The 23,565-nt window shown below is 33.1% G+C and overlaps 3 protein-coding genes across 4 annotated transcripts; 1 reads left to right on the forward strand and 2 right to left on the reverse strand.

Moving 5' to 3' along the window:
• LOC133703019 (protein PIN-LIKES 3-like) lies at positions 1-3,735 on the reverse strand. Its single transcript, XM_062127405.1, has 10 exons — positions 3,601-3,735; positions 3,150-3,229; positions 2,922-3,046; positions 2,102-2,223; positions 1,773-1,988; positions 1,499-1,591; positions 736-836; positions 576-628; positions 242-457; positions 1-209 (listed from the first exon to the last, which is right to left on the reverse strand). The coding sequence occupies exons 1-10, from the start codon at positions 3,733-3,735 to the stop codon at positions 40-42; spliced, it is 1,311 nt and encodes a 436-aa protein (XP_061983389.1). The 3' UTR covers positions 1-39.
• A 6,687-nt stretch (positions 3,736-10,422) lies between these two features.
• Positions 10,423-14,012, forward strand: LOC133702679 (protein FAR1-RELATED SEQUENCE 5-like). Of its 2 annotated transcripts, XM_062127001.1 has the most exons (3): positions 10,423-10,616; positions 10,841-13,104; positions 13,668-14,012. In XM_062127001.1, exons 2-3 carry the CDS (start codon positions 10,849-10,851, stop codon positions 13,833-13,835), a joined length of 2,424 nt encoding a protein of 807 aa, XP_061982985.1. In that variant the 5' UTR covers positions 10,423-10,616; positions 10,841-10,848; the 3' UTR covers positions 13,836-14,012. The 2 variants fall into 2 exon arrangements, with proteins under 2 accessions (XP_061982985.1, XP_061982984.1); XM_062127000.1 differs by having other exon boundaries at positions 10,423-13,104.
• Positions 14,013-15,442: 1,430 nt separating this feature from the next.
• Positions 15,443-19,200, reverse strand: LOC133702994 (diacylglycerol O-acyltransferase 2). Its single transcript, XM_062127370.1, has 9 exons — positions 18,853-19,200; positions 18,670-18,744; positions 18,407-18,492; positions 17,723-17,829; positions 17,485-17,640; positions 17,004-17,090; positions 16,641-16,738; positions 16,311-16,398; positions 15,443-15,622 (listed from the first exon to the last, which is right to left on the reverse strand). Exons 1-9 carry the CDS (start codon positions 19,035-19,037, stop codon positions 15,521-15,523), a joined length of 984 nt encoding a protein of 327 aa, XP_061983354.1. The 5' UTR covers positions 19,038-19,200; the 3' UTR covers positions 15,443-15,520.
• Between the last annotated feature and the right edge of the window lie 4,365 nt (positions 19,201-23,565).

The raw sequence follows: 23,565 nt of genomic DNA on the forward strand, positions 1-23,565 counted from the left end.
ATTGTGTATGTTGGAAGCGATCCAAGAGGCAAGCGATAGTTATTTGACGAGCCACATGAAGAATGCTGACCAAAGCATCACCGAAACTGAGGCCAAGGCATAGGTCCATAGCATGATGACCGAGTATTCGGCTTCGCCAGCTCCAAACAACTGGGTCATTGTGCCTGCCAAATCAGGACAAGGAACATGCGAAAAACCGATTTCTAGTTAGGAACCGATTCAATCTGTCTCCAGATAAGGACATGGTTGAACTTTGCATGAATGTTAAAACCTATGTTGATTGCTGGAGGCAGTGCAAATTGAAGCAGCAGAACAAACTTGCACAGAGGATCTGAGTTCACCGCGCCAAAATGGACTGCACATTTAATGAAACCAACTCCCAATATCGGAAAGATTATATAACGGACTGCCGTGATACCAATAATCAATGAGATCGGCACCTTTGACCCCCTGAAGCCTGAGAAGTGAGAACACATTCTGGTCATCATTGTATCTATGCTTCGGGAAGTTCAACTAGCGAAGAAGGGCAGGATAGTGAAAATAAGCTTGATAAAAATCAAAATGATCGCGATTACCCTTCAGAAGATTTGCTCCTACAATCAAAGTGGTGATTGTAATGGCTGACTCCCTGCAAACACACAGCAGAAAGGAATTCTAGTGGAGCATGTTAGGTAGCTGAATGTTTTTTTGGTTTCTCGGGAATGTTCATATATATCATCAAAGAGGGATGCTGACCCGACAAAGTATGCAGAGTCTTCAACCACACGAAGAGGAGCACTGTCACCGATCAACACTTTTCGGAAGGGAGGGATAGTACCGGCTATAAACCCAACAATCTATAAAAATAAAGCAGTAAGGGGGGTCAATACTCGCATCGATACTGAAACATAAAGTGGCCTGTTTATTCTATTCAGCATTAGATGCTTTAAATGTGATCAAGAACTGAAGAGGGAAAACAATCCAGCTTAAACCAGCAAGCTGCTTGCTAATGGCTGCTTCATGGCAATATCTCCATAAATGGTCTTTAAATTTCGATAGGGTTCAAAGATCAATGAGGCATGTATGAAGAGCAGGCTTGTTGTAAATAATGCTTTATAAAAAAACGGCTTGTTCTAGAAAATTCATGGAAGGAATGGAATAGTACTACAGAAGAAATGGACTTGATCCTATATGAAGCATGAATTTATATCCTTTAAGAAAGCATGGGATGCATCTGACGTATTTTTTCATCCACTGAAGCTCATCGGCTACCCAGCAGGAATATTCTTGCTCATGAGCTATCATTTTGATGCTTAAGCCTTTCTGCAATGTGCAGTCTCTAATATGTATGATCATTTCAGTATGCTATAACGTGAGCAAATTTGAAATGTGAGCCTTCTCTTGCTATATATGATCTCCAAACTAGAAAAAAGATTAGTAGATGCTTTATACACTTCCTTAAAGAATCAATATGCCCTTTGGCCAACACAGAAAAAATAAGAACTTGCCATTACCGTACCGCTCCATTAATTGAAGGTGAAAGCAATCTCTTCAGGTTGAGTTTCTTCAGAACCTTTTGAAATCCTTGCTTAATGTTTTCTGGAAATGGCACCTGTCAAGAAATCTTGATTGGTAGGTTGATGATTTCTCTCAAAAACATTTTATTCAAGGGAACAAGAGGAACCGATAGTATCGTGAAAACTTCAACATGTGCTCATAATGAGCACCAAACAATATATGGAAAAGGATAAGAGAGTTAAGAAAGAAATGAATGTATAATGTTTTCAGGCAACCTTCGCCTTCCCCTTTGACACTGCACGATCAAGTTCAAAGTTCTCCATACCCTCATCGATTGAGGGCTCTTTTAAGAAAAGCATGGGCCCTGGTGTTATTTCTCGGGCAGACTCTATACCCTCTGGCAAGGCATCCGGTTTGGTTTCATCAGAATCTGTACTTGAATATATTCGCACAATATTGTACACATATGACCACAAGAAGATGGATCCAATCTGAAATATCAAGAAAAAATGGAAAGAATTTTAAACAATTCAAGACCTATTATACTGCCTTTCTTAATTAGAGCACATAAAAAATTAAATTCAAGTAAGAAACATTGTCATACTGCCAATGAGAGCGTAGCATATGCCAATCCATGCATTTTACAGATACTGGCGTCGCCAAATGGATTGCCTTTTTCTTCACAGGCAGCTGGAATGATTATGAGAGGCATGTTGCCCAGATTCCCTGCTCACATTCAACCGCCCATGTAAACTAGAAATCAGGTACAAAAGGTCGAATGTAATGAAGCTTGTGCCACAGCTTCAATATATTAACAATACATGATATTACTGTCAAGAGGGGCCTAAATAGCTGGGGAAAAAAAAACAAATATTGATGTGTGACAGGAATATATAATTAGATTAGAGTGTCTAAAGTGTTTCATCACAGCGTACAGTAACTAGACCAAGGATAGCAAAATTACTAGACTTTCATTTCTGCTTAATTCACTTGCAGGAAATGGCACATCAGCCTCTTTTCTAAGGCGGTTGGTCTGCACGGGTTGGATGGCAGGAAAGAAAGAAGGAGAGGAATTAACAGCAGAGATCTTAAAAACTTGTTTCTTTTAGTTGGAAGGATGATGATCAGTTAACAAAGCAGAGGCCTCCTTGACATGGAATTAATATCTGACAAGAAATCTTAAAGAGCAGCTAAAAGATGTAAAAACCTATACTTCAAATCACAATCATCAGTAAAAGGGCACATCATCAGAAACTGATTTACTATCGATACCGATGCCAGTGAATTAAATTGCTCAGACCTTCTCTCTTATTTCATGAAGACTTCGGTTAATCAACAAATATTTTGTGAAAATTTATAAATCAGAAAGGAACACTCAAAAGCTGTGCATGTATCTTCCTTCAGCCAGAAAAAATGAAACCCACCAGCAGCACAACAGCCCAAGATGAGGCCCTGCAGGTGATTAGGAGCTTTTGTAATTTTTTTAAGTAGCCATCGAAGCACCGAGCCAGCGATAAAGGTGATAAGAATATTGAGTGGCATGAACCACCTACATAACAATTCAACCAAAGTTGATTGTGATAAACTAGCAGGAAAAAAACCACATTGAAAGAAAACAGCTGCAGAAAAGTCGATTAGAGAAATTAACTCACAGCATAACTATGCTTTTCAATGTTATGAATTTCGCCAAGTTGCTACCAACAAGTGCTGGATTCAAGACATAAAACACAAGCTGCACAAGAATTGAAATAGAAAATCCACATATATTCTTAGGGAACTCGGCGCAGGACAACTAGAGCAGCATTGAAAGGAGAAAAGCAATTGATAAATAATTTATCTGCAATTTTTCCCACTTTGTATCGAACACACACACACACAGGTTTTCATTCTTCAAAAGGGTGATGTTATAATAGAAGTTCAAAAAAGAATGGACCATTATACTAAATAATCAGCTGTATATTTAAAACTAAAAGAAAATCTGTCACCCCCCAAAGAAATTGTCTAGTATACATTGGCAGACATCTAAGTGATCCTTCAGACTAAGTTCTTTTGTTAAATTTATCATCTATTCTAAAATCCATTTGGAAAAATATTGGTGCTTACACTATTCAGATGCTTCCGCGCATCCGTCCCCAAAATATCCATGCGCTCAGTTGCAAGAAATACGCCCACTGCAGTAATCAGGAGCACCTTCACAACTGGCATCAGTGCAACAACGAACAGTTGCCAAAGCCCCATAGAAACTTAAGCAGGTCTCAGATCCTACACCTTACTGAATAATAGGTAACAGCACATTAAGCAGGTCTCAGACTATTACAAGTCACTGAAGATGATTCTCGTAATTAACAATTCTGAATTTCGGAAATATAACTAATGATTGCAAGTGGAGTCAAGCGTGTGAGGGTGTCAACTGCTTTAGAACTCACTGACCAGTTTGGAATAGTCTGAGGCCACAAACATCTGCAACCTGTCAGCCAGTTCTTGATTCAGAAACAGGAAAATCGATTGGAAGTTCAGAACACAAGGTATTTATAAAGAAAATATCTTCAAAAACAGGGAATTTAGGCTTATAAAACTAATAAAATATAGCCAAAAGAGCCAAGTTTTTTATGGGAATGATAAAAAAGGGGTGGCTATCATCAGAGCCAAGTTTTTTATGGGAGTGATAAAAAAGGGGTGGCTATCATCATCAGAATAAAACTAAAATAGAGCAGAAAATCACACATATAAAGAACCATACCCTTGCACTCGAAAACGATAAATAAGAGGAGAAGAAAGATTAAAATGCAACAAAGTTTGTACCCCAACAATATAGAAACTGCACAAATATCATTTATGCAAGGCAGGCATGCAAGCAATGAGAGATAAAGCATGCATGCTATGTTCTCCACTAAATTTTGGCAAGCAAGAAACTACTATGCTTTTGAAAACAAAACTGATAAAGAAAGAAGTTAGGAGTCTTGAAAAGTTACCAGAAAGTAGAAGAGAGCCTTTCTTTTCTTTCGACTATCAAAACGAGTGAAGGCAGTTTAACACTTTAGCCAAACAAGAGATGCAGAGAAGAAATGCACACCCTGAAGTGTTTGACAAAACCAACAGAAACCCCCAGCTGTTTCGCTTCCGCTTGGACTAGCTACTGGTGATTGCTTTTGCTGGCAGAGGGCACGAATTTCATATCTGAAAAGGTCTGAAACTATGACACACTATTTTTAGGGTGGTGTATGTTAATGGGAATTCAGGAAGATTTTATGGGAGAAAAAACAACTGTTTTCTTTGCCTTTTTTTCGTTTATTGTAAGTGCCAAATGGACTTTTGGAACACAGACGAGTGTAATCTCTTTCTTTTCCATCCTAATATGAGCTCGATTCAATGATACAACATGTAATTTTCCACCTCTCATTAAGCTTCTTGGATGAAAGCAAATCAAGATTCAATTTTAATGTCTTTGTTGGAGCACCCATGCATGTTCATGTTCCTTGAGTCAATAAGATGGTTCAAGCTCTACACAAGCTAACTAATGGTAGGAAAAAAAAATAAAAATACAATTAAGTGTATTTAGTGCTCCATTAATGCTATTAAAGGAAGTGCCATCAATTAGTGCTCCATTAATACTTAATGGAAGCTACGTCAATTGATTCTGATGAGATGACATACCCGCGTGTTGTTGTAAATTTATAAAACAAATATATTTAATAGTGTTATAATTATGAACCGGTGCTAAATAAGTAATAAAAACTAAAGATATGATGAAGCCAATATTTCATGATGGGAAAAAAAGTTGTGTTAGTAATAAAAAACTTAGAGACTGAACAAAATGATTGTTTTCACCATATTTTTCAGTTTTTTTGTTAATAAAAAGAAAAAAAATTACAAAGCTAAATTCTCTACCAGCTTAATATTAAAAAAAAACCAACAAAAATAATCTTGGAAGGAAAAAAAAACCATGAGAAAAAACGTTGTAACAATTGACAGTGTTTTGTGAGGAAAACTACAGTGGTTTCTCCAATAAAATCGACAAAGACAATTTTAGAAAAAATCATAAAAAAACTATTTAGAGAAATACTGTAGCAATTCACAGTGTTTTGTGAGAAAAGTTACAACGCTTTTCCCATATGATTTAGTTTTATTGTAATTATAATTCTTAACTAACTTAATATTAAAAAAAAATCGACAAAAATAATTTTGAAAAAAATCATATGGGAAAATATTGCAACACTTCATAGTGTTTTAAAGAAAAAAATTACAAAGCTAAATTCTCAATAAATTCAATATTAAAAAAATAAAATCAACATATACACTTTTAGAAAAAAAAAACAACAAAAAAAAAACAGTGAAAAAAACCATATTGGAAACATTGTAGCAATTCACAATGTTTTGTGATGAAAGCTATGATTTAGCCTTATTTGTAATGACTTGTAATTGTAATTCTCAACCAGCTCAATATTTAAAAAATAAAATTGACAAAGATAATTTTGAAAAAATCATAAGGAAAAAAAACCATGTTGAGAGACACTTTAGCAATCCATAGTGTTTTGTGAGGAAAGCTACAATGCTTTCTCCACATAATTAAGTTTTATTACAAAATTAAATTATAACCAGCTCAATATTAAAAAAATAAAATTGACAAAGATAATTTTGGAAAAAAATATTACAAAAAAAACAAAAGAAACTGGAAAAAAACCATGTGGGAAAAAACACTATGGCAATTCACAGTAATTTACGAGGAAAGTTACTGTGATTTTCTCACATATTGTAACTGTAATTTTTAACTAGCTCAATATTAAAAAATAAAATAAAATAAGTTAAATTTTGGAGAAAATCATCAAAATACAAAAAAACAAAAAATCATGCGGAGAAACACTGTAAGCAATCAACAATGTTTTAAAAAAAAATTACAAAACTAAATTCTCAATCAGCTCAATATTAAAAAAACAAAATCTACAAATATAATTTTAAAAAATAAAAAAATAAAATAGAAAAATCATGTGGAAAAACACTATAGTAATTCACAGTATTTTAAAGAAAAAAAATTACAAAGTGAAATTTTTAACCAGCTTAACATTAAAAAAGTAAAATCGACAAAGATAATTTTGAAAAAAAATAAACAAAAAAAAGGAAAAAGTTGGAAAAAAGGAAAGTAATTTTGGAAAAAAAGGGGGGAAATTTGAAAAAAAAAAGATGAAAAAAAAACCCAAAAAAGTAAAAAAAAAAGAGAGAAATGCACCGTTGATTACTATTGTAATCCACAATGCATTAGGTGTGGGTGAACAATGAATTTCCCGCACCCTTTAGCTTATTACTTAGTTGTAATTCCTAACTAACTTAATATAAAAAAATAAAATTAATAAAGATAATTTTAGAAAAAAAACAAAATAAAAACTATGTGGAAAAAAACACTGTAGTAATCTACAATAATTTGCAAGGAAAGCTACAATGCTTCCCTCACATATTGCAACTGTAATTTTTAACTAGCTCAATATTAAAAAATAAAATTGAAAAAGTTAATTTTGGAGAAAATTATAAAAAAAAACAAAAAAAAACCATGTGGAGAAAAACTATAGCAATCAACAATGTTTAAAAAAAAATTACAAAACTAAATTCTCAATCAGCTTAATATTAAAAAAATAAAATCAACAAATATAATTTTAAAAAATAAAAGAATTAAATAGAAAAATCATGTGGAAAAACACCGTAGCAATCCACAGTATTTTAAAGAAAAAAATTATAAAGTAAAATTTTTAATCAGCTTAATATTAAAAAACTAAAATTAAGAAAGATAATTTTGGGAAAAAAAATAAAAAAAAGAAAAAAGGGGGAAAATAAAAAATGCAAAAAAAATAAAGTAAAAAAAACAAAAAAGTGACAAAATAAAAATGAAAAAGTACAAAAAGAAAAAGAAATACACTATAAATTATTATTATAATTCACAGTGATTTGACGTCCCCACACCATTGGTAGTGTATAATAATAATGGGCACATTGCTTATAAATAAACAGCAAGTAGAGCAAGGAAGGACAAATATATATATATTAGAACACTTGTTTTCTTCATTCACTATTACCATTGCCTGTTTCTAACGTCCTTGCAATATTTTCTACAAATCTTTCCACAAATACACAAATATAATCTGTTGCAATTTTATCTCATTACACACACATTAGTAGATGCTTATTCATTTGTATTTTTAGGAATTCAAATTTGAATTAATTATGACACATGATCAGGTAGATATCAATACATATGAATCAGTAGCTGACTGCTTACCAAAGGAAAAGTCCATAATTTCTTTCTGCATTTCATTAATTTGAACTATAATTCAAGGTTCTCAGAAGGCAATTAATTATATATATGTCACTCTGGGGACTTTTTTCCTTGAAGAAACTTGGAGGCATGCAGGTCAAAACTCCAGAGTGATACTCCACAGCTACAAATCTCCAAATAAGATCATAAAGCATAGATCAGTCCATGGATGTCAACGAAGTTTGGTTCAAAATACTGGTTTATATTTGTTTAATAACTTTCTTTCATCGTATCCTCGAATCAACTCTAGCATGGTTTTAACAAGCAACAATGCCACACTTCACATTCAGACATCTTAAATGTGAAGATATAGTGACAGGAGCAATCAACTCTAGTCCATCGAGGAATGAAAGAGTTGGTGTTGTGATCGCTTTGTTAAAGACTTAGTACATGTACTGTGCATCTGTTCTTCGCCTGTCATGAATCGCTAGAATTTTGAACTGCATCCATTATATATCTACTCCCTGATAACATTTCAAGACTCCTAACTTCCTCCTTTATCAGCCTGTTCTTCGGATGCAGAGGAGTTAAAAATACCACACAGCATGAAGCATTCAGAGTTCCCTAGCGAAGAATGTAATTTGCGTTTTCAATTTCGATTGATGTGCAGCTTGTGTTTTTTGTCTTGAATCCAGAACTTGTTGGCAAACACCTTGGCAAGATATATAACATTAAGAAGCATAGCTATGCAGTGAGTTTCTCTGACCAAATTTTCTTGGGCAATTTCGTGCTAGTTTATAAAGCACAGTTATGCTGTGAATTTCTCTGCTCAATGCTTGGATGGTTACTCTTTGTTTTTTTAAGATTAAGTAAGTTTGCGCGCACCTCGATTAATTCTACGGGCCATGAAATTAATAATCATATAAATTTCTAGTAGCTCTGATGTTTGTGAAATTCGAACCGGTGACTAGTTCAACTATATCAGTGAGAGGTTTACTTGAATAATTACTAAATAATATTATCACAAGCCCATTGGATCACTTTTGACGTGACAATACGGGCAATGAACTTAGCTTAGATTTGATTAAGTATCTGGCAATTACAATTGCTTGCTATCGAAGAAATTATGAGATATGGACACAAAAGCTTACTAGCTAGGCTAAATGCATCTCAGGGACCTTTACATGCCCCAAAACATTATGCAACCAACAATCTGCAGTTATATTGTTTGAAGATGTAATAAGTGTTTGACATTAAGGTAGTTTTTTTTTTTTGTTATAGTTTGAAAAAAAAATGTTGAAAAAATACTATTTTTGTAACCAAGATTTTAAGAGATGAATTTCAGTAAAATTCATGCAAAATTATAATATATATTGTTTAATTAATTTTAATATGATGGTCGAGACAGAACATAATTGTATCCACGTGTCAATCTTGTCCCGTCAAGTTACAATTTAAAATGTAATTGTTCTATTGCTTTGACACAGCTTTGAACACTACGAGAACCATTCAATCATTTCTAAAATCATCATATAATAAACACCAGGAGATAAATCTTTAACAAAAACAATAGAATGGATTATTCTGTGTTCTAAATTTTCTTTTCCGAAAGATTTTGTCACCTATTTTTTCTATTTTCATTTTCTTTCCAATAAAAATATGAATTTACAACTTCTCTTTTTTTTACTGTCAAAGAAAAAAAAAATATAAAATGTAATTTTTAATAGTTGACTCAAGGTAAATCTCGGATAATAAATTAGATTACTGAGTTGATTCAAATTAATTTAAATTTTTTATTTTATCCATTGATTTTGATTATATTTTTATTGGATTAACCAGGTCATGAATCAATTTAAGTTTTTATCCGGATAATAACGAATTAATTTTTTTAAAATAATTAAATGAAGTATTAAAACAGGATATATAAATAGTTTAACAGCATAATTCCAATCTCATTAATTTGCACTCCCTCCTAATCAGCATTCATAACTTTCTTATATAAAAGGAAAACCTTTTTCATATAAAAGGAAGAGCAAATAAAAAAGAAGAGTAAATTGTATATTAACCCTTGTATTTGTGAGAAGCTAATAATGTAGTCCCTCTACTTCCCAAGAACAAATAACGGACTCAGTTATAGTAAATAGGTACATGAAATATGTTCACCTAAGAAAGATTCCAAGGTTGGTCCAGCATAATAACCAGTTCATCCATCTAGTTAAAGAGCTTGGATTTTAGTTGTGACGTCATAGCTTTTTTGTTGATTAAATTCTATAAATATTTTAAATTTCAATATAAATATAAATATAAATGAGATAAAATTCCTTTAAATATATTCTATTAATGATTTAGAACAATAAAAAAAGCTATGAAAAATAAGAATACGGGGAGAGAAAAATGTCACTTGGCTTGTCAAATAACAAAACAAAAGTTTGAATTTATCTTTTTTATTTAAGATTAGATCATATATTTGGTAGTATTATTTATAGAATTAATTTAATAAATTCAATTGTAGCCCATTTCCTCTAGCTTTGTGATGATGGGAATTGACCAAGGAATGAAACTTGTGGAGAAGTTAGAAAGATCGTGAAGTTTAGGTCCTGATATGTTATTGACTTTATATTATGTATACTGATTTGTAGTTATTCCAAACCAGAATAGGAAATAAAGGCAGCTCTGCTCTGTCTGATTACTTCCAAAATTTAGTCCTCGTCCTTAAAACTTCGATTCTGCAAATGGGTTTCTATCATCCATTGCTGTTTGATTTTCAAGAAGTAATGTTCTTTGAAGTGACTGAGTGAGCTCATATCAATATCATGTGTGTATGCTGAGAAAGTGAAAGCTTTCACCTCCTTATTTCATACAAGCCAAGCCCAAGTGGGTCAGTCTACTTCATTTTTACTCTCCTTCAATTTTTCATCAATGGGTTTCTTTATTACAGCATATATTTTCTGTTTGTGGTAGTGATGTGTCTTTTCTTTGTTTTCTGTTTAAAGATTGGAACTTTTTTCACCTTGGGTTTGAAAGTTTTCGTCTTTAGTTGGAAGCGAAGTAGCAGTGTTTGATTTCTTGATATTTGTAGCTGTGCTTAGATTTTTTTTATAGTGGTTGATATGATAATGGAGCTGGAACCACTGACTATGGGGAATGAAGTTATTGAATTTGACATGATGGGTTTGGGAGACGATACTGTGGATGATATTCAGCATCAGTCTGTTGATGTTGGCGTTGATGAAGTGGAAGAAGAAGAAGGAGGAGATGGAGAAGTTGAAGGAAACCATTTCCTGCTGAATTTTTATGACCCCCAAAGTTCCCACAATTCCATTTCTGGTCAAGTCTATATCCCTCAAGGGGACACTAATCTTGAGCCTTATGATGGTATGGAATTTGAGTCTGAGGAGGCTGCGAAGGCTTTTTACAATTCGTATGCTCGTCGTGTAGGATTTAGTACTCGTGTCAGTATGTCTCGCAGGTCTAGACGTGATGGTGCTATCATTCAGAGGTCTTTTGTTTGTGCAAAAGAGGGTTTCCGCATTGACAAGGATAAGCCTGCACGTTCTGATGTGCGTGTCAAACGCCCTCGTGCTGAAACCCGTGTTGGTTGTAAGGCCATGTTGGTTGTTAAAATCCAGGATTCTGGTAGATGGGTTGTTTCGGCATTTGTAAGGGAACATAATCACGAGCTTGTTCCACCTGACAAGGTGCATTGTCTCCGCTCTCATCGCCATGTATCCGGCTCTGCCAAATCATTGATTGATACCTTGCAGGGTGCTGGGATTGGTCCCAGTGGTATTATGTCTGCCCTCATCAAAGAATATGGTGGAATCAGTAATGTTGGTTTTACTGAGCGTGACTGTAGGAATTACATGAGGAGCAGTCGACAAAGAACTCTTGGTGGTGACACTCAGCACCTTTTGGACTACCTGCGAAACAAGCAGGCTGAGAATTCTGCGTTTTTCTATGCTGTGCAGGGTGATGAAGATCAGTGTATCAGCAATATCTTCTGGGCTGATGCAAAGGCAAGGGCTAACTACACATACTTTGGTGACACTGTTACCTTTGATACAACTTACCGGTCAAATCGCTATCGACTGCCATTTGCACCGTTCACTGGAGTTAACCATCACGGGCAGCCTGTTTTGTTCGGTTGTGCTCTCTTGGTCAATGAATCCGAGGCTTCTTTTCTTTGGCTTTTCAAAACATGGCTTATGGCAATGTCTGAACGGCCTCCTGTTTCAATCACTACTGATCATGATAGGGTAATTTGTCTAGCCGTGAGCCAGGTTTTTCCGGAAACCCGTCATCGTATCTGCAAGTGGCACATCTTTAAAGAATTCCAGGAGAAGCTGTCCCATGTGCTTTCTGAGCATCCTAATTTTGAAGCGGAGCTCCATAAATGTGTTAACCTCACAGAGTCAGTTGAGGAATTTGAGTCTTGTTGGTTGTCTCTACTTAATAGATATCATCTCAGGGAGCACGAGTGGCTACAAGCAGTGTATACTGATCGACGCCAATGGGTCCCAGCTTACTTGAGAGATACATTCTTTGCAGAAATGTCTATAACACAGCGCAGTGACAGCATCAACTCTTACTTTGATGGATACATCAATGCCTCAACTACCCTACAGTTGTTTGTTAAGCAGTATGAGAAGGCTTTGGAAAGCCGCTATGAGAAAGAAGTCAAAGCTGACTATGATTCGATAAATACTGCCCCAGTTCTGAAGACACCTTCACCTATGGAGAAGCAAGTGGCTGAGCTCTATTCCAGGAAATTGTTTTTAAAATTTCAAGAAGAGTTGGTTGAGACTTTAACTTTCCTGGCAACCAAAGTTGTGGATGATGGGGCAATCACCACTTATAGAGTTGCTAAGTTTGGTGAGAATCATAAAGCTTATACTGTTAGCTTTAATGTTCGTGAGATGAAAGCCTCTTGTAGTTGTCTGATGTTTGAGTTCTCCGGCCTTCTTTGCAGACACATATTGACAGTTTTTAGGGTGACAAATGTTCTTACACTGCCTTCCCATTATGTTTTGAAACGATGGACAAGGAATGCCAAGAGTGGTGTCATATTGGAGGAACACGCCAGTGATTTTCTTGGTAGTTCACGAGAATCTCTTACCTTTCGATACAGCAACCTTCGCCATGAGGCCCTTAAGTACGTTGATAATGGAATCCGAAGTTTAGAAATTTACAATGTTTCAATGGATGCTTTGCAAGAGGCAGCAAATAAAGTGGCTCTTGCAAGAAAGAATGGTGGGAAAGTTGCAATAGCAAATAGAGCTGGCAGAGAAGAGTATCCTCCTCAGGGAAGTCAGGCAAATAATAACAATCAAAATCAGCAACAGGGCTTAGAACAGCCTGCTTCTGGGGTCAGTTTTTCATTCCTTTTCTCTCACACTTCATTTATTTATTCATTTAATTTTTCCTTTGTCAGTAATATTTGATACTTATTTTTGCCCTTTTCTATAGATTTTTCTGTTAATGCTGCAATATAGGTTCTATTAATGGCAGAAATTGCTCTTTTAATTCCGATTAACTAATGACTTTGTCAGTTGAGATTAATTTGTTGACTTCAATGGGTCTCTTTGTAGTTTGTAGCAGAAACGAGCTGTTTAGATTCATGGTAATCATCATCGTTGCCATACCAACGTCTGATTTTGTTTCCATGAACAGCCTAAACTCTCACTGCATCTGCTGTATTGGAACATTTGTCTTCTTTTTATTTGTTTGAATAGAATACTTATTTTTAAGCAGAATGTTTCTTAATCTTTCTTTTTCTTTTTCGTACTCCTAATAGTTGATGATGTAGAGGCTTGGTCCTCATTGTTGCATTCTACTTTGTGGGATAGTAGAATAAAATACAGCTGGCTTGTGTTTGTTTTGTTACTTCCGCAGCTGAATGTAGTTGAATATTAAATGTATCAATTTGCAGGATGACCAGGACAAGAAAATCCAGAAACTGCATCGCAAACTGGATCGTGCACGACGAAAATGTGAAGTATATAGAGCAAGCTTGCTTTCAGTGCTGAAAGATATTGAGGAGCAGAAATTACAGTTGTCTATTAAAGTTCAAAATATTAAGTTGGGAATGAAAGATTAACCCAAATGGCTTTGTTGGTATCAGCTTCTCCTCTCCCCCTCCCCCCTCTCCTTCCCTTCCTTTGGCTTTCTCTAGCTAGATGAGACGCACAAATGAGAAGTGTAATTTGTTTCTTATGATAGAAGATGAAATTACCCCCTTTTGGCTTTAAGTTATATCATCCTTCATATTTTTATAGTGTTCTAATCTCAGTTGGTGATGGTTTTCATCCTGCCTCCTGTTCGTAATACCACTCAACGGAACAAGTGAGCAAGGGCAATTGCTTTCCCGTCAATTGCGTCTGATGGCTTTAGTCTATGAAACTTTTTATACTGCACTTAGCATTGGTGAAAATGCTATCGTCTTAAGGTAGTGCCATGGCATCTGTATGGAAATGGGAACTCTTGTGTGAGAGATGCTACCTTTTTAAATTTACTTGAACATAAACTGGCTAAGCAATGTTCGAAAAATGGCCAAGGTTCTAGGAACATCCCTTTAACAGTGATAAGTAATATCTTTATATGATCAACCTTGGCTTACCAGTTTTGGTTTTAAAAATACCAAAATCACCTACAGCATCCTCTGTTGCAGTAACTGCTAGAGGTGACAAATGAAAGAAGCTGATTAGTTAAAACTGGGCTCGGATGAAAAAACATTCAAGCCTCCACTTACATTTCTAGTAAGGTCTGTACCGACATGATACAGTTGCTTTACAGAAATGTACAAGAACCAGATGTTTTGGTTTCAAAGAGTAATACAAGGTTGATTGTCCGAGAGACCTCCTGAACTTTTGATCAAATCTATATAGACTTTTGACCTTTTAATTTTATTTTTGTCCCTGAAATTTTCAGGTTAAGGCAAAATAATCTCACTTGGGCTTTCATCATTTAGGAGGGAATAGTCACACATATGCACATCATGTGCTACCTAACTGAGTTTATAGGACGGAGGTGGAGACGATGTGATGTATTGTATTGACCTGATAGTTCGATAAATAAAAAACAACGGGAAAATTAAACGAATTAACCCATAGATAATGGCATTGAACCTCACAAGACATTCAAATTTCTATATAATAATTTTAGCTGCTTTTGTTTTTGGCTGCCCAAGTCGTCACTTGTAACTCCATCACACAAGACCTCATCACATTATCGTTTCTGCATGATAGTGACTCATGGCCGAAGACAGCACTCAGTTCATTATCATTTCTGCAGAAAACTGTTTGCATGTGCTTCTGGAACGCAAAACTCTGCTGATACTTGAATAAGTTAAACAGCTGGAATCAAAATTACTTGCAACTGTCGCTTTACAAGTCATCTTTGTGCAGTCTCCCTAAACTAAAAGAAATGTAACTAAGAACATTGGATTCCTTGAATGAATATTTATTGGCTTTTGGAAGTTTAATTTTTGGCGAGTTTGATATCATGCATGATGTTATTTAAAAATGCTTTTCAATTAAAAATATATTAGAAAGATATTTTTCAGATTTTTTTTATTATCTTCGACATTAACACATTAAAATCATTCAAAAACATTTTAAAAAACATCAATTTAATACATTTTTTTGACAAAAAACAATTTAAAAAACATTTTAAAATGCAAAAACAAACACTAATATATTCAACATATAAACAAGAAAACATAGAAGAAGATAAATAAATGTAAAAAAGATACATTCTGAAACAGGTCTAAGTTGTGTAGTCAAATTATAGAATTTTCAATTCAAGATCAGCAAACCCAACCCGTGCTCTGTGCCTTTTAAAGAGATCTTCCAGTGCGGCAACAAACTGACTGTGCACTTCGGCGAGCTGCAAAATGAATCCATGTATAAGAAACAGTTGGAGATTAATATCACTCGGTCGTTAGTCTATAGATTTTGTGAAAAGAGGAATGCAGGCAGCTTTAAGTCCCACCCAAACTGGATTTCTTTTTGTACCAGTACTAGGGCCTTAAGGTTCTGAGCTTGTTAAATTATAACAGCTTTACAATCTGCTACATTTTGTACAGCGTGTAACTAGTTTGGGACTGGGAAATGCCGGCATCTTAAATTGCAAGCTATGGATTTTTACATTACAGAGCTTTGAGCTGAGTGTCAACACTTCACATTACATTATATTCTCCAGTAATCAAACGGCATGATGGGACTATGACCATCCTGGGAACCATCCTGGGAACCAACTTTCACTTGATGGTATATAAGTTTTTCTTGGCCCCTCAAATGAAATTGGGAATTTGGGGTGGCTCTGCCACTGGCCAGAGCAGGAAGTATTACTAACTAATACTGGAAGAAAAGGGAATCCACAAATGAACAATAGGCTATGGAGCTCAATGGTGCTCTTGCAAAAGCAAGAGGGGCGAGGTCTCTCCCTTATTAATCCTTCATTAATCTAAAACATAAAAGGAATTTATTGTACTTCACACTCAAACAAAATGGATATGTTCACCATTTCCAGTCACAACTGATTCATCAGATTGCACATTTAAGTGGCCCCATACCTCTTCCACAGTGGGCTGAAGATTTTGCTTAAGCTCAATAGGTCTACCAACCACGATATGCATCGGGCGTTGGAAGGGCAAGGGAGTCCTGAAAAGCAGCACACAATTATAAATTGCAAATATGTTTTTGTTTAAATATACAGAGGAAATAATACAACAAATCCACTTCCCCAACAAAAAAAGGAGTCATTTTGTCTTTCCCATTAAACATTAGCAGATTTTTCAGAGAAAGCTGCACCAAGTGGCAGTGGGTATAATCACGGGCCTAAACACTTAACACAAATGGAGTTTCTCTGAACATAGTTAGTATTTCCTCAAATTTTCACTTACCCAAAAATTCCCCCAAAGACAACTGGAGTGAATTTAATTGCCCTAGAAATTTTCAAGAATAACTTTCCGCTGGGTTTCCACCATTTATACACTTTTGACTGCAGCAAGAATAAGAAAATTAACCATGTTATCAATGGAAAATGTGTAATTGTAAAAGGGAGAATTAATCTATAAGATGAAAACAATGAAAACTCAGTTCTTGAAACATTAACCTCAAGCAGTACGCAAGAGGACCAATGTCTTTACAATGGACCAATCCACATAATTCCAGCATTCACTGGCAAAGTGGAGTACATAACAAGAAAATACTATACTTTGCATTTAACCAACAGGTGACAAAATGAAAAAGAAAAGAATCAATACTTGACCAAAGCAGAAAACTGGAACCAAGGGTGCACCGTTCTCCATGGCTATCTTGATAAACCCTCTTCTTGACTTGAGGAAAGCGATCTGAAAGCAAGCAGCACCCAAGATTAACAACCAAGCTATTCTTCAGGGTGAAAAAAACAGTCTCTTTCAGTTTGGTTTGCATATGATGTCTGTCAATTTCAGGTCCCAAACCTCAAGGATTCTACGTAAAAGGGATGTAAAAGTAATAGCTTTCCATCACCATCTAAATAGGAGAAAAGGGTGGGTTAAAGAATAAGGAACAATGATAAACACACACAAACATGTAAGAACTAGATTGTAAAATATATCAATGTCCAACATATGAACCAGCAAGGATCAGGCAGGGTAGGTTGCATAAGTCCTAGATCCAAAACTTTCAAAGCCAGACAGGGGAAAAATCTACTTAGGCGCGAAAGGGAGAGAGAGAGAGAGAGAGAGAGCATAAAGAGAAGACCTCATTATCATGCTCCATGTAAAATGTCTCTTGTACTCCACCTGGATTTACAATGCAACTATAACCAGCTGACAGAAGGGAAGTAAAATTTTTCTTTGTCGCAGATGTAAGACCACACCATGTCCATATATGTCTCAAAAATGGCATGAGGAAAACCTGAATTTTAATTCCCATGTGTTGAGAAAGAGAAGGAAAAGCTCTAAATATTTAAAAATACAGAGAGGGGAAAATGCCTTACAGCGCTACTAGCAAGGACCTTTACTTTTGGGAGAGGCATGAAACCTGTATGATCTGCTAATGCAACGACCCCAATGGGCCAAACTGAATGTGGCTCATAACCAAAGACTGCATGAAGCACGAAAGAAGTCTCCTGTTACTTGCTCAAAAAAGCTAAAAGAAGCTATTAGAAATTTAGCACAGCTAAAAAGTTAAGATCCACAGGAAACTGTAAAATCAACTGCCTCCTGAACAACATCCTCGCAGAAAAACCCAATACCCCAACCACTTGAATTTCAAAATCAAAAAAGTAATTTAATCTAATAAAAATCCACTCTTCTGATATCACATCTTGAATCCTATTGCCAATTTCTCAAAGATAACACAAGTCCTATTCTGACATCATTTGTTAGAGTTACAACATCCTAGTGCTATTGTCACACGTAATTCTGAAATTGGACCAAGCTGATATCAATAGGAATGAACAAGCGGGGCATCAAACCATTCAATTCTCACTTCTATTAAAAATTGGTTAATCATTAAGCTTTAGACCAGTAACCCCTGTGGATTTATTGTCTCAACGAAGTCCTTTTTCAGATTCACTTTCATTTCAAAAATAGCAACACAAAAGTCAATTGCAAACCATCATTTTCATGTTCTGCAAAAGAACACTGATGAAAAAAAATCCCACAAATAAAGTATATACCATAAGCACGATCAGGATGGAAGGCATTTATATCCTCAACATGTAAAGTCACCGGAAAATAGCAGCACGCATGTCTACATATATACCTGCATTTGTTATCAAAAGCAATTAAGATGCAATCTTTATCATACAACAAAAGAAAAAAAAAATCAAAGATTCAATCTTTCTTGAACAACAAAAGCAAAAATTCATTCCTTTTCCCTTGCAAGATAGTAAAAGTACTAACGAAAGAATAAACAAAAGGAGTAAGATAGTTTCTTTACCAACAAAGGCGACGGCCCAACTTGTTATCACCATCAATTGGAACGAAAACTAGCAACAAAAGCAATCCGAAAACACTAAAAGCCAAAACAAAAAAGAACCCATGTGTTGGTTTCCATGTTTGAAGAGAATCAAACGAAGAAAAGATCAAAAATTGAGGAAAGAAAAGGGCTGTTGATACTTACAGGAGACATTTGGAGAAAGAGAGAAAAAGGAGAGAAAAAATAACTAAAAGAACTACAAAATGGATTGAACCAAGCCATATTGCTACTGCTATCAAGCTGAGAATTATGTTTGATGAAAATAATTCTCTTGCTTTGAATGTTGTTAGCCCTCCCTGCTCTTGTTCTTCTTGCTTATGATTCTCCATGGTTTTACTGGTGATGATGGCTTAATGCGGGGCGGGTGCCTTCTGCTTCTCGAGCTTTCTATGCTTGATTTCTCCACCAGTTCTTTACCTGGCTTTAAATGTCATTTTCTTTTTTAAAAAAAAAATTAAAATTGTTTTGGTGCACAGGTGAAGAATTAATGACTCATAGCAGATTATAAATATTCCTCCTCAGTTCTTTTCCAGCTTCTCTACTGCTATTTCTTCCATTATTATTATTATTATTATTATTATTCCTTGGTGAAAACTTATGACTCGATACTTTTTTATTTATTTTATAATTTTTATTTGTTATTTCGTTAATGAAAATAATCACATAGAATTTCAAGATTGTCAAGATTTTTATTTCTTTAATGAAAAAAAATTGTCAGGATTTTCTTTTAATTTTGTTCCTTTTCTTTCATAATTAACGATAATCTCAAGGCGACTTTCACATTGTGAGATCAAGTCCATATTTTTATATCTGATTAGAGACAAATTATGTATACCATACCTCGAATTTAATATCTATTTTTAAAATCTAAATTATTTTAAATTTGTTATGTAATTACCTTAAAAAAACCCTTTCTTTTTATTCATATCTATATATCATAATCACTTTTTATAATTAAAAAAACAGTTAATAAAATTACTTTTAATTATTAAAATTAAAAGAGATTAATTAACAGGCAAGTTAATTTAAAAAAACTATTTATTGTCAAAGAAAAATAAAAATTGAAGACAATTATGAAGATTCTGCATTCAATCTTGATTTACTTTGACTAATGATTAAAGTATAGTTTAGTATACGGTGAAACTCGCGTTCTATTAAAATTTAATTTTTTAATTAAAATTTAAATTTTTTATACTTTTTGGATCGTTTTGATGTATTAATTTCAAAAATAATTTTTAAAAAATAAAAAAAATAATTTTGATGTATTTTAACACAAAAAATATTTTAAAACCAATTATAATTATACTCTTAAACAAGTCTTAATCTCGTTCAAGTAACAAATTAACTTGAGTGGAGCTTGATTTTGATTTATCACACGGATAAATAAAACTTGAAGGATAAAAAAAAAGAAATGAAAATAAAAAATATATTAATAAAATAGGAGATGTAGATACCGATAGGTAGGAAGATCTAGAGAGTTTGATGGGATCTAGAACTTGGTTGCTTAGCTAAATTTAAGAATTTTTTTATATATTTTTATTTTTTTTAATTTAAAAGAATTTATTCCTAAGGGTGGTTGTCTTTTTCGCTGAGAGTTTGGAATTAAAGCCTCAGTTTCTCCACCACAAGGCACATGCATGCTCCACGTACATTTCTGAGGTGACACTGCTGGACGGGTGGTGGATCTAGAGCCTCGTTAATTCAGACCGATTTAATTAAATTGCAGTCGAGTATATTTCACAGTATAGTAATAATTATTTTTAAATAATTTTTTATATTAAAATACATGTAAATATTATTTTTTTATTTTTTAAAAATTATTTTTAATATTATTATATTAAAACGATCCAAAACATATAAATCATATTAAATTTTAACAAAATAAATTAAATTTTTTAAAAATGTGGTTTGTACCATATTCTGGTTCTTTTTAACTTTTATTTTAATATTTTTATTAAAATAATATTATTTTAATTGTTTAAAAAGAAATCCAATTCATGAGCCTTGCTCGATGACAATTCCGTATCAAATTTTAAAACTATAGTCTTTTTTTTTGACATTGCGTCTCCGCTTACCCAAGATGATACACGTGCCAGAATATGGTACATCGCCAAAAGTCTAAAAAAAGACATCAGTCTGTTTTATGTCTTGTTAGAAGTACAAGTAGGATTGTTTAGCCGCCGTTTATTTATTTTTTAAAATTATTTTTTAAAGTTATTTTAATATATTAAAATTAAAAATATATTTTAAAAAATATATTCTCAAATAAAAAATATTTTAAAACACAATTACTAATCCCAGTATCAATTAGATTCTCAATAGCAATAATTACAGTGACATGTGATTACTTTTACCTTTCGTTTTCACTAAAAATATTCATTTTTTAATTATAAAATAAATATTTATAGTAATGTAATTATAAAATCTAATTTGATTCATGATCTTTGAGTAAATCAACTTAAATTAATCTAAATAAATTCAAAAACACTTTGAAAAAAGCATCAAACTTAGCCATAGATAAATTTTTCATGTGAGGTTTGATTACACGAGCTCTTATCTAATTTTCTTTTTTATAATTAACTTGACTGAAAAATTTATGTTTTTGGTTTTCACTTAAACGTTGACTAAATATTTATAGCCGTTTTGTTTTAAAGTTTATGCGCGAAGGAAAATTTCAAAAAAAAATAAAAACTACAAAATTTTATGATATTCAATAATTACTAGCTATACTTATAGCATAGAAGAGGAATAAACATAAAAAAACTTATATCAGGTTTTATTAAAAAAAATATAATAATTTAACTCTAAAAAGTGTAACTCAACTAGCCAGGTTTTAGGTTTTTTTTCTATAGATTACCCGTTCGAGTTTCATAAATTTTGGAGTCACTGGAGATTTATATGGTCATTAACTTCAGGATTCGTAGTATTAGTTGAGATACACGTAAATTAATCTGAACATTTATATTAATAAAATATTCTCTATTATTGAAGAATTGCTAGCAAAGTCTTGTGAACGTGGGTATTTTAGCATGTACGTACCATTTATTTAATTATCCATTAATGCTAAATAAAGATTGTTTTAGGCTTTGAAAAGGCACCAAATAAGGTTACGAAAAGGAAAGGATAATCCATGAGTACTGATGGAACAACTTTGAAAGGAAAATTGGCAAATCTTCTTAACGTATCGCTTTAGTCTTTCATTTTTTATTTAATCATTAAGTTTTTAATTTGATTATGATGTTTTTGGGCGTTTCTCTTTATATTTCACTTATCAAAAACATACTTGCACCACATATTTATTAATTTTCTGGTTTTTAATTATATTTATTAGCTTCATCAATAATAAATTAAACAATAATAACAACAACCATTATCATCATCATCATCATAATAATAATAATAATAATAAATAGTAATTATAATCACAAAGACTCTTGCTATTTAAAGGCAGTTTGGAATTATCTTTTATATTGTATTTTGTAAAAATTTAAAATTTTTATTAAATTTTTTTTATATTTTCAGATTGTTTTAAAATATTAATGTTAAAAATAAAATAAAATATTATTTTAATTTATTTTTAGAATTTGTTATTTTAAAAAAAACAACCTTCCAATTATCTATGATTAATAAAGTTTGGCAAGACAACAAGAGATGCTGGGCGTTGCAGCTGTCTCCGAATCCCTGATTTCAAGGAACAAAGACAGCTTGCTGTATTTGTTAGTTATGAAAGTAGCATTGACCCCAGAGTTTTGGGTGATCCACGTTGCGTTTCTGAAGTTTGAAGCTCCTGGCATGGCTTCCATTTATGGCCCATCATCACCATGACATTGGATTCAGACAGGCGTAACATAAAATAAACAAGACAAGCAATCCATGCATGTATTGGATCCTAAGCTATGTTGTAGATGTCTCAGATAATTGTGTTTGCTTTATAATGCTGTGCAAATGATTTGTAATATGAGGTGTGGATTGGAAAATCTTTAAACGTTAATTTTTTAAGATTTTGATATGAATATCATATTTACTAATTAAATCGTAATCTAGTTATGCTAATTAACCTAAGGACTTGGAGTTTCATTCAAACTGTGTTTTATTTTAAATTATTTTTTATTAAATTTATTTAAATTTAAGTAATTTAGTGAGTTAATTCTTAATTTGATTAGCTCGGTTAAGAAAAATTAAATCAAAATAAAAAAAAATTAAAAAAATTAAATCAATAATATTTTAAATAAAAATAATAAATTTAAATTGATTCAATAACTTATAGATTGAATCGACGACTTAGTACCTTAGATCCCAAACCATGTTAGACTCCGAGTTGGATTTAATAATTATGGTCAATTTATTAAAACCATGTAAAATCATTCAAAAAAAAATATTAATTTAATTTTTTTTTAGTTCATATATATTTTAATATACATTTTCAAACACAATATCAATCATGTCTCTCGCTTAAAATCTTTTGAGTCTTGTGTAATATTACAAGAGATATGTTAATATGAATAGATTATTAACATACATTCATAATTTGATTAGTAAAAGATTTACTTATTATCATAATATATGATCAACCAATCTAGAATGTGATTTATTATTTAAGAAATTTGATCAAGTAATGAGTCTGAACAGATTTTGGTGGAACAAAAGGTTTGGATTGGATATTGAAACGTGAAAGATGGTGTAGAATGACCCCATTGAGATTCAACAATTGCCTTGCAATTTTCATCAATTTCTTCTTATCTCCATAGTTGGACTGGTTGGATATCAATATAACAAGAACACCTTTCACTTCAATCATGCTTGGGTCATTTTCAAGAACTTCTGTCATACAGAAACTTTTTTCTGTATGTATTCTTT

This window comes from Populus nigra, chromosome 9 (genome assembly GCF_951802175.1).
Source record: "Populus nigra chromosome 9, ddPopNigr1.1, whole genome shotgun sequence".
NCBI classification, from domain to species: domain Eukaryota; kingdom Viridiplantae; phylum Streptophyta; class Magnoliopsida; order Malpighiales; family Salicaceae; genus Populus; species Populus nigra.

Excerpts from the sequence above, each read along its gene's own strand:
- LOC133703019 (XM_062127405.1), bottom strand. The coding sequence starts at position 3,735 with ATGGGGCTTTGGCAACTGTTCGTTGTTGCACTGATGCCAGTTGTGAAG. Across the intron at positions 2,224-2,921 it reads CTTGGGCTGTTGTGCTGCTG|GGAATCTGGGCAACATGCCT; the intron begins GTGGGTTTCATT and ends GAATGTGAGCAG. Across the intron at positions 458-575 it reads AGGAGCAAATCTTCTGAAGG|GCTTCAGGGGGTCAAAGGTG; the intron begins GTAATCGCGATC and ends CTCACTTCTCAG.
- LOC133702679 (XM_062127000.1), top strand. The coding sequence starts at position 10,849 with ATGATAATGGAGCTGGAACCACTGACTATGGGGAATGAAGTTATTGAA. Across the intron at positions 13,105-13,667 it reads TAGAACAGCCTGCTTCTGGG|GATGACCAGGACAAGAAAAT; the intron begins GTCAGTTTTTCA and ends ATCAATTTGCAG.
- LOC133702994 (XM_062127370.1), bottom strand. The coding sequence starts at position 19,037 with ATGGAGAATCATAAGCAAGAAGAACAAGAGCAGGGAGGGCTAACAACA. Across the intron at positions 17,091-17,484 it reads ACATGGAGCATGATAATGAG|ATCGCTTTCCTCAAGTCAAG; the intron begins GTCTTCTCTTTA and ends GCTTGCTTTCAG. Across the intron at positions 16,399-16,640 it reads GTCTTTGGGGGAATTTTTGG|GACTCCCTTGCCCTTCCAAC; the intron begins GTAAGTGAAAAT and ends GCTGCTTTTCAG.